We start from the raw sequence: 10,730 nt of genomic DNA on the forward strand, positions 1-10,730 counted from the left end.
CTTGCATTGAATGTAATTCCATACAAGGAACTTATATATGATGTAGTTAATTCAACATAATTTTGATTTAAATCTTCAGTTGCTATAGCTCAGTGTGAGTATATAGATCTGATCTGGCTGCTGCACTAGCACATTTTTTTATTTCACAAACATAGTTCATGGAAAAGGAAACAATAAATAATTAAAATTAATTGATTTTAATTTCTGCCTGCAATAATCCAATCTTTCTTTGCAGATTGATCACAAAGTTCATCCAACATATACTAGCCTTAGTCTTCACCATTGATGAGATCAATGAGAACCCTGAGCTCTTATCCAATGTTACTCTTGGGTTTCATATCCACGACAGCTACACTGATTCAAAGACAACCTTCCGTGCCACTTTGGACCTGCTCTCTAAATCACATCAGTTTCTTCCCAACTACAAGTGTGGAAGCAATGGAAAATTGATAGGTGTCATTGGTGGACTAAGTGCTGATACTTCCTTGTGTTTGGAAGAAGTCTTAGGCCTTTACAAGGTTCCCCAGGTAAGAATTATGGATGAGCACCATGACATTTATGAAAACTGGATTCTTAATTCCTTTTTCTCATTTTCTCCTGGTAGTAAGTTGACCATCAACAAAATATGAGGGAGGCATGATTTAAGAAAAAATATTGAAAGTATAAGGGCATAAATAAACACATCATAGTGACCGAATATGTGTCGTTTTGTGTGGGTTCACTCCTTTTGCAAAAACACTTAGCAATTGAGAAATTCTTCCTTAATTACAACCAGTTAAGACAGTTTTTTAAAAAAAATAAATAAAAGTGTTACTATTGGTACATGTCACCACAGATATTATCTAATAGAAAGACACTTCAAATTTTTGTTGCAATTAAGAAGGGGGGGAGGAAGGAGGAAGGAGGAAGGAGGAGGAGGAGGAGGAGGAGGAGGAGGAGACATTTTATCATTTTTAATGGGTATATAAAACAGCTAGAAAATTCCAGATTCAAGTACACACAGAGAGCATTTTAAAGATTAATATACAACTGAGATCAGAAGTTTTTCTTTGGGGTTTGATGGACCAACACTTGAAACAAAAGTCATTGAGCTTTGTTTCTTGTGTATGATAACTGAAGCAAGATTATTGTATGCACAAAGATGAAAAGATTCAACATTACTCACGATGGAAAACCATTTATTAGATGACTAAATTGACTTATTTGATCAAGACAATATCTATATTTATTGCTGAGTGGAAACTGCTCATAAACTTTTTGTATGACGCAGAAAATGAATATATGATCTATGGTTTTGGCCATGAGACACATTTGATTATATAAAGAAGAGAGTTATGTTGTAACCACGAAATAAGAGATACATTTTGCATATAATTGCTGAAAAGAAAATGGGAAGTTACTTCTTTTCATCTTTTTTCTTTGTTTCTAAGTTTTCTGCTATTTTTAACTTTCTCTTTGATTTTTTTTCTTTTCTTTCTCTTTATCTGAGTTTATATTTTCCTTTAACAAAAATAATAAAAAATATATATCAGCTTTGTAGTACATTTACTGTAAGCCTTAAAAACTAGTAGTACGGGATAATATTTTATAAATTACACTACAGCTACCTAAAGAACTTCAGTTCACAAACTTACATTATGCTAACATCAATTTCTTGAATCTTTAAATGACAGGAAAAACTTTATTATATGAAAAAATGTGTTACATTAAAAGCTGTATTTTATGGGCAAAGTATACATATACACATACACACAAATATATAAACCCAGAAATATGGAAAGTTTTTTAAAAGTATACTTCTTCAAATTCTGTGTCATGACCATCTTTTAAGGATTACATTCCAATTCTTCAAATGCATGGAGTATAAATCTGTGATCAAGTTGATGTTTTTGCTACTGTTCCTAATCCAACAGCAGTGGAAAGAGGGTGATGATGAAGAACAATAAGAAAAATAATAGTGTTAGAAATGATGAGACATAAAATATCAGCCCACAATGGAGAATTTTTTCCATCAAATAACTTTTATGTCTCATCATATGTAGAGAACAATTGTCTTTGGACTTATTTTTATCTGATATTCAATACTCCATTAAACTGTTTCATTATGAAATTGTGATCAATGTTTTGATACCAAAAACAATGTGTCTTAAATATTTATGTTTATATACAACACCTGGTTATAGATGACTATGTTCTTGCCATCTATTGAAATGGATTGAGATGGATGGTAGATGGATGAAGGGATGGACAGATAGATGATGGATAGATATAGATAGATGGTAGATATGCTGTAGATAGAAGATGGTAGATAGATAATAGAAAGATGATAGAGGTAGATTGGTGATAAGATGATAGAGATAAATAAACAGAGCAAGAGACAAACAGCTAGATAGCTAGGTAGCTAGGTAGCTAGGTAGCTAGGTAGCTAGATAGATAGATAGATAGATAGATAGATAGATAGATAGATAGATAGATAGATAGATAGATAGATAGATAGATAGATAGATCAATCAGGGGTGGGATTCTACCAGAGTTTGGACCGGTTTGGGCGAACCCCTTGCTCTGAAGATCAGCTGGCAGTGAACCAGTTCATTGCAATGATCATATTGGCTCACCCGCTCACTCCTGCTCTTTCCTGTGCTTTATTTTCTTTTTGGTGCACAGCTGATTCACATGGCAGAGCGGTTTGCCGCGCCTCAGCTGTTTTATCCACAGGAACTCTTGTAGAAGGTCAGTATTATAGCTGTTTTAAATGCAGAGTGTGCGTGTGGAGCACACATTTGATGCAATTACTGAACTGGTTGTTATACTGGTGGAATCCCACCCCTGAGATAGATAGATAGATAGATAGATAGATAGATAGATAGATAGATAGATAGATAGATAGATGTTCCATTTCATTTTTCTTTGAAACATAATGTCTTTTTTTCCCTAGCTTTCTTACGGATCATTTCAACCAACAATAAATTATGATTCTCACTTCTCTTCCCTTTACCGCATGGTTCCAAATGAAGCCCTTCAACTTCAGGGGATAGTCCAGTTACTTCTGCATTTCAGGTGGAAATGGGTTGGCCTGGTCAGTATTGATAACCAGAGTGGAGAACATTTCTTGGAGGTTTTGCAACCCATACTTTCTCAGCAGGGAATATGTTCAGCCTTCATAAAAAGGATTCCAAAAACTCACCCAATATGCAGCGTAGAAGAAATTCTTGGAAAAATTTCTAATAACATCTCATTTTTCCAAAACAGCAGAGCCAATGTGGTTGTTATATATGGAGAAAGTGTAACCTTGTTCTGGCTAGCAGATCTTTTATGGTGGAATGACATTGGGATGAGCATGCTAGCTTCAGAACAGAAGTTCAACCTTTCTTCAGGACAGGTGTGGATTTCAACAGCCCAGATTGATTTTGTATTCAACAATTTTCAAAAAGATTTCAATATACAGATGTTCCATGGTACCCTTTCCTTTGCAATTCACTCAAAGGACGTTTTAGCCTTTGAAGAATTTCTTCAGAAGGTAAAGCCTTCTTTGGCAAATGGAAACAGTTTCATTAATAATTTTTGGGAAAATGCTTTCAGTTGTTCATTTTCAAACTCAACCACAATAGATGAGTGTACTGGAGAAGAGATGCTGCAGAATCTACCTACACCTTTCTTTGAAATGAGCATGACCGGTCACAGCTACAGCATCTACAATGCAGTTTATGCCATGGCACATGCCTTAGATATGATTTACTCATCCAACTGCAGATCTAAGGCAGTACCAAGATATAAAGACATTGAACCCTGGCAGGTAACAATTCGTTCATAACCTTACTGCTGTGAAGTGCAGGGTTTATTACAGAAATGTGAAAATGTTTCCTGTGCAGCTTTTAAAATGCTTTACTTTTTTCCCACCCAAGCTCCATTCTTTTCTTCAAACAATCTCTTTTAACAACAGTGTTGGAGATGAAGTGACCTTGAATGAACATAGAGAAGTTATGGATGGGTTTGATCTCATCAACTTGATCACTTTTTCAAATGGTTCCTACGCCAAGGTGAAAGTGGGAAGACTGAATCCTAAAACACTTTTAGAGAAAGAATTTGTGGTGACTGATGAAAGAATTCAGTGGCATGGAGATTTCATACAGGTAGCAAAAAGATCATTGTGCTGAAATAAGAGCTTGCTGGCTTATTTGCTATCTAGCAGCTTATTTGTTTATTTGTTTGTTTGTTTGTTTGTTTGTTTGTTGTTTTGTTCATTTAATTTATATTCTGCCCATCTTGCTAACCATCTGAACAGAGTGGTGGCTTGCTTACTTGCTTGCTAGTTAGCAGCTTGTTTGTTTGTTTAATGTATTTGTTCATTTAATTTATATTTTGCCCATTCACTATCCATCTGAACAGGGTGGTAGGAGATTTCATATTGACAAATGAATAAAAACATTTTTCAAATCACTCTAAGCAATTTGAAATAGATTACATACGGCCACTGACATATTATAAGCAGCAAATTGTAGTAAGTGTATTTTTTGGAGGCAGGTAAATAATGGAGATACAAAACCTTGCAAGAGCATCCAACTTTATGTAAAAGCATACAACTTTGTGTAACTTCATTCCATTAATCTGAGCAGTTGATAGATGAAAACCAAAATAGAACAGAAAATAGAATAGAATAGAATAGAATAGAATAGAATTTAACTTAACTTAACTTACTTTATTTATTTATTTATTTGAACAAGTGTGGTTGGACACACAAGGAATTTGTCTCCATGTACATACAAACAACAAGTGATAAATCATGATTATAGTCATCCTAAAAATACATTATCTCCATCCTAATGATTTTGGACAGGTACCCCCTACTTCTCTGTGCAATGATCCCTGCCAGCCTGGATTTCACAAGGTCAGGAAAGAGGCTGAGCCCTTCTGCTGCTATGATTGTCTTCAATGTGAAGAAGATAAGATTTCCTACTTGATGGGTAGGTGTTCTGCTTATTATGCTCTAGAAAGCAGACAGAGCAACTCCACAAAGTATCCATACAAAGTCTTTTTTATTGGTTCATCAGGTATCCTTATTAACTCACAGTTATGATGAGGTTCTTCTTAATGTCCAATCCCTTGTATATCTGCATTATGGTATAGAAAGATAATAAACTCTCATCCCCATGATGATTGAAGCAGCCACATGGTAAAGGATTCAGGCAAGAGTGAGGGAGCCTCCCCCAACCCAACAAGGGTCAATTCAGTGACCAATCAGGATTACAGATGTGACCATAAGACATGGACTACATTTCACAGGATACCTTAACTACATTTACTATGGTGCATTCCCTTAAGGGAACAGCTCTCAAATCCTAATTAACTATCCCAAATCCCATTAACCCTAAACTGCCTGGACAGCACAGTAAGTCTGCCCCATTTTTAAGCATATCAGAAATGAGAGCTAATAAAGTTTTATTTGAGTCATTCCTCATTCCATTCCTGCAGAAATAAAAAGCACATTCACTTTCAAATTTTTATTACTCACTTCAGAATCATCAGCAAGAGAAAAAGCACAATGATATATTAAGGATAAAAATATTTGAGAAATAGACGATTAAATATGTAGTCTTTAAGGGCTACCTAGAGGGAATATAACACTTTGATTGTAGAAAATGACCATGCGAAGGAGGAAAACAAATGAATCGTTAATCTTGAGTCCCTTTATGTGCATGAGAGATCTAACTCCAGCCTAACTTGAATTCCATTGATTCTTATACCGGGCCACTTTGCTTTGCTTGTTAGTGGTTCAGATATTCGTGTGTGTGTGTGTGTGTGTGTGTGTGTGTTTGTGTGTGTGTGTGTGTGTGTGTGTGTGTGATGTGCATGGCTTGGTGGGTGTGGCAGGGGAAGAATACTGTAAAATCTCCAGTCAGAGGTGGTATTTGCTGGGTTTATGAACTACCCAAAATTTCTGCTTATACATATACATATATATAACCCTAATGAGCTGTGGTGGTACAGTGGGATACAATCAAGATCAAGGGAGGTACTAATACCACTCTATAAAGCCTTAGTAAGACCACACCTAGAGTACTGCATCCAATTTTGGTCACCACACTATAAAAAAGATGTTGAGGCTCTAGAAAAAATGCAGAGAAGAGCAACAAAGATGATTAGGGGACTGGAGACTAAAATATATGAAGAATGGTTACAGGAACTGGGCATGGCTAGTCTACTGAAGAGAAGGACCAGGGGGACACATGACAGCAGTGTTCCAATATTTGAGGGGCTGCCACAGAGAGGAAGGGGTCAAGCTATTTTCTAAAGCACCTGTAGGTCAGACAAGGAATAATGGATGGAAACTGGATAAGGATAGATTTAACATGGAAATAAGGATAAATTTTCTGACAGTGAGAACAATTAGAACAGCTTGCCCTTGGAAGTTGTGGGAGTGTTATTATTTGAGACTTTCAAGAAGAGATTGGACTGCCATTTGTCAGAAATGGTGCAGGGTCCCCTGCTTAGGTGGGTGGTTGGACTAGATGACCTATAAGGTCCCTTCCAACTCTGATTATCAGTATCTGTATCAATGGTTAGAAGGCAGTATTGCAGGTGACTTCTGCTGACTGTCAGCTGACTGCAATTGGCAGTTTGAATGTCACCAGACTCAAGGATGACTCTGCCTTCCATCCTTCCGAGTGGGTAAACTAAGGAATTGGGGGCAATATGCTGACTCTGTAAACCACTTAGAGAGGGCTGTAAAGCACTGTGAAGCAGTAAATAAATCTAGGTGCTATTGTTATTGCTATATTCATTTGAACTGCTTGAATTTCCTGGTTTCCTCAGCCTTGACATTGATCAAGTGACAGATGGAAGTGACCTTCTTTCTCTTGCTTTAAGGCAGAAAGCACCTTCTTTTCCAGGGTCTGATAGAACCAACTACCAAGCTATCTCCAGGCTCTTGACTGCAAAGATCCATGATTAAGACTCTTCACCTCTTTCTTTTTCAGATATGGATGACTGCATCAGTTGCCCAGATGATCACTATGTAAAAGATGGTGAAAATGTGTGCCTTCCTAAAGTTATACATTTTCTCTCCTATAAAGAGCCTTTGGGGATCACTTTGGCTTCATTTACTATCTCCCTTTCCTTGACTGCAACTTTTGTGCTAGGAGTTTTTATTAACTACCAGCACACACCCATTGTCAAAGCCAACAACCAGAGTCTTAGCTACAGTCTGCTTGTATCTCTCATCCTCTCTTTCCTTTGTGCATTCTTCTTCTTTGACCGTCCCATACAAATAACTTGTCTTCTTCGACAAACGTCCTTTGGCATCATCTTCTCAGTGGCAATTTCATGCATATTAGCAAAAACCATTATGGTGATCCTGGCTTTTATGGCCATCCAGCCACATTCCAAGACCAGTAAGTGGATGGGGAGAAAACTGCCAATTTTTATTGTCCTCTCCTGTTCTTTTGTTCAAGCAGGCATTTTGGCTACTTGGCTGGGCTTTGCACCACCATTCCCAGATGTTGACATGCACACATTAGAGGAAGAGATAGTGCTGGAATGTAATGAAGGTTCAACTAAAATGTTCTATTGTGTTCTAGGATATATGGGCTTCCTTTCCATCATATCTTTCTTTGTGGCCTTTTTAGCCAAAAATTTACCTGATAGTTTTAATGAAGCCAAGTTCATCACCTTCAGTATGCTGGTCTTCTGCAGTGTCTGGCTGTCCTTTGTCCCAACCTATACGAGTACCAAAGGCAAATACATGGTAATTGTGGAGATCTTCTCTATCTTGGCCTCCAGCACTGGCTTGCTAAGTTGTATCTTTTTCCCCAAATGCTATGTGATTTTACTAAGACCTGATTTGAATCGCAGGGAGCAACTAATAAAGAAAAAGAAATAAATGGTGGTGTATAAAAATGTCTTCCTTTAGCTGAGGACTGAACATTCAGTTTCCAAAATTTAAACTCTAGGAAATTTGCTAATAGAGATATGTAATGCCGAAACTGAATACAGAGAAGCACATTTAGATACAATTGCAGTAAGTTAAAGGAATGTTATTACATTTATATCAAACTGTATTTTAGGTCACTCTACATTCAATACAAAAATGTGCACCAGAGAACATTGTATGTAAAAGCAATAGCAATTCTTACTGATGTGTGTTTATTATCTGCATTTCACTTTCTGTATCTTTAAGACATGCATTTTAATATCTTCCTTGTTGCTTTTTATTTGTGAGTCCATTTATAAGGAATAAATCTATTTAATCTGTTAAAATACTGAACAACTTTCTTTTCCACCCTTCAAACAGAAAGTTATTCTACAGTGCCTAGCTTTGCAATACTTTAACTTAAACATTTGAGTGTCATTCATCAATCCAGGCCAAATTTTCATGCTTTATTTGATATCATGTGAAACAGCAAAGAGATTCAAGCAAAAATTAGTAAATGGTAATTTTGACTTAGAAGGGAGACTAGAAATGCTGAGTTCTGCAACTGGTGGTGATTAAATACTAGTTAATACCACAAGGTGTCAGTGTTGGACTAGAAATGTATACAGAGATACATTATTTCAGTAGTAGTACATGGTCAAGCATTCCTCCACCCATTCACTAGCTGCTCATTTAGCCATGTCAAGATTGCTAACATGAAATCAACATCCCAAGAAATAGTTCTCCTGTATAGTCAAATTATACCTAAGATACCATATCTACTTCTAGTCTTCACAATAGGCAAAGGATGTTGAAGAACTGGAAAGAATGCAAAAAGCCAAGAATTTGGCCTCTAAATTCTATGAAGGCCAGTTAAAGGAACTTGGTATGTTTAGCTTCAAGAAGAGAAGGTCAAGAAGAGATATGACAGTAGAAGTGGTGGGATTCAAATTTTTTTACTACCAGTTCTGTGGCCATGGCTTGGTGGGTGTGGCCGAGTGACTGGGTGGGTGTGGCTTTTTTTGCTTTTTTGCCACCCCCACCCATTTTTGGGAGCTTCCTAGCCTCAGAAGAGCTGGGGGGGCATTTTTGCTCCCCTAAGGTTCCTCTGGGGCTCTGGAAGGCAAAAAATGGAGGGGGGGGGGCTGAGCTCCTCCCTCCATTTTTTGCCTTCCTATGCCTCAGCAAGGGGAATCCCGGCACAGCTGATCTATGTACAGCTGATTGTCGGGAGGGAAAAAAAGAGAAATACCTTAGGCGAATGTCAGGCAGGTGGGTAAGCGAACATTGGGCGGGAGGGCGACCAAGTTGGGGATGTGACCAGCCAGAACTTACTACTGGTTTGGCAACCCATGCCAAATTTTTGCTACCGGTTCACCTGATCTGGTGCAAACTGGCTGAATACCACCACTGGACAGCAGTCTTCTGATACAGGAATAAGACAAGCAACAATGGGTGCAAACATTGCGGTAACAGATTGGAACTTGAATTAAGGAGGAGTTCCCCCAATATTTCAATACAGAATAGAGCTGGATGGAACTTTGAAGATCTTATAGTCCAACCTCTTTCTCAAATAGGAGACCCCATACCATTTCAGACAAGTGGTTCTCCAGTCTCTTCTTAAAAGCCTCCAGTGCGAAGCATCCACAACTTCTGAAGGCAAGCTGTTACACTGGTTAATTGTTCTTACTGTGAGGAAATTTCTCCTTAATTCCAGGTTGCTTCTCTCCTTGATTAGTTTCCATCCATTGTTTCTCTGATGCTTTGGAAAATAAGTAGACCTCCTCTTCTTTGCGGGAGCCCCTCAAATATTGGAACACTGCTATCATGTCACCCTTACTCCTTCTTTTCTCTAGACTAGCCATACCCTAATCCTGCAACTCTTCTTCACATGTTTTATCCTCCAGGTCCTTAATCATCTTAATTGCTCTTCTTTCCACTCTTTTCAAAATCTTAACATTTTTTTTTTATAATGTGGGTTCATAGTTCACTCTGGTAACTATGAAGTAATGGAATAACCTCTCTCTGGAACTCAAAGAAGTTCCATTACTAGGAGTTTTCAAGCAAATGTTGGACAATTATTTATCTAAGATGATATGAGGGACTAGCAGACTTTCAAGATATTTTCCAATTCTATGATTCTACCATCTTTATTTAAGCAAACATGCTATTTCAAAAACTTAGGGGAAGGCTAGGAAATAAATCCAAACTTGCTCAGGTTAGATCAAATAGAATAATCTCAGCCACTTCTCACAATACAGGAAAAAGCAGACACATTGGAAGAGGAAAAGAAGAGAACTTGGAGGAAAGGGCCATACACAAAAAAATGCCGAAGCAGAAGTTGAAAATAGTTCATCTTTATCATGTTTCCTAAATCTCAAAACATAACCTTGGAAGTTTTTAAAAAGTTGAAAGAAAGTCAAGATATCACTGAATCAATATTTCTAACTCCAGGAATTCAATAAATATAGATCAAAAAGTTCAGGTATAACTCTCAGTCCAGATTGTATGGTGCATTTTAATGCCTCTCATTCTTTAAGTGAATTAAAGTCTCTGAGATATTAGTATTTATGTTAACTGGCTGCAGTTTCCTATTCTCTGCCAATTCATGAAGACTTCTTTGTGTATATTTTGGAAGCTCAAGACTTCTGTGTTCTTAGAAAACATATTCTAATCTGCAAATTTTGCTTTAAACAATTCTATGGAAAATTATTTTAACAGATTGCCTCTGATTTTAGCAGCACTATACAAGTTAGTTAGAGTTAGATATGTGAATTAGATATAAAGTGTCTTGGTTACTGGTTCATAATTATTTTGCATTGTT

General features: G+C 37.1%; 1 protein-coding gene across 1 annotated transcript; it reads left to right on the plus strand.

Moving 5' to 3' along the window:
- Positions 1-241: 241 nt before the first annotated feature.
- LOC148124284 (vomeronasal type-2 receptor 26-like) lies at positions 242-7,876 on the plus strand. The gene is made up of 5 exons (XM_087916268.1): positions 242-527; positions 2,936-3,793; positions 3,903-4,130; positions 4,835-4,961; positions 6,975-7,876. The coding sequence occupies exons 2-5, from the start codon at positions 2,999-3,001 to the stop codon at positions 7,874-7,876; spliced, it is 2,052 nt and encodes a 683-aa protein (XP_087772394.1). The 5' UTR covers positions 242-527; positions 2,936-2,998.
- Positions 7,877-10,730: the final 2,854 nt, after the last annotated feature.

The sequence above is a fragment of the Pseudonaja textilis genome, chromosome Z, assembly GCF_049901715.1.
Source record: "Pseudonaja textilis isolate UNSWEBS1 chromosome Z, rPseTex1.2, whole genome shotgun sequence".
In the NCBI taxonomy this organism is placed as follows: Eukaryota; Metazoa; Chordata; class Lepidosauria; order Squamata; family Elapidae; genus Pseudonaja; species Pseudonaja textilis.

Coding starts and splice junctions, on each gene's coding strand:
- LOC148124284 (XM_087916268.1), top strand. CDS start 2,999: ATGGTTCCAAATGAAGCCCTTCAACTTCAGGGGATAGTCCAGTTACTT. Junction 4,131..4,834: donor GGCATGGAGATTTCATACAG/GTAGCAAAAAGA, acceptor GATTTTGGACAG/GTACCCCCTACTTCTCTGTG. Junction 4,962..6,974: donor TAAGATTTCCTACTTGATGG/GTAGGTGTTCTG, acceptor TTTCTTTTTCAG/ATATGGATGACTGCATCAGT.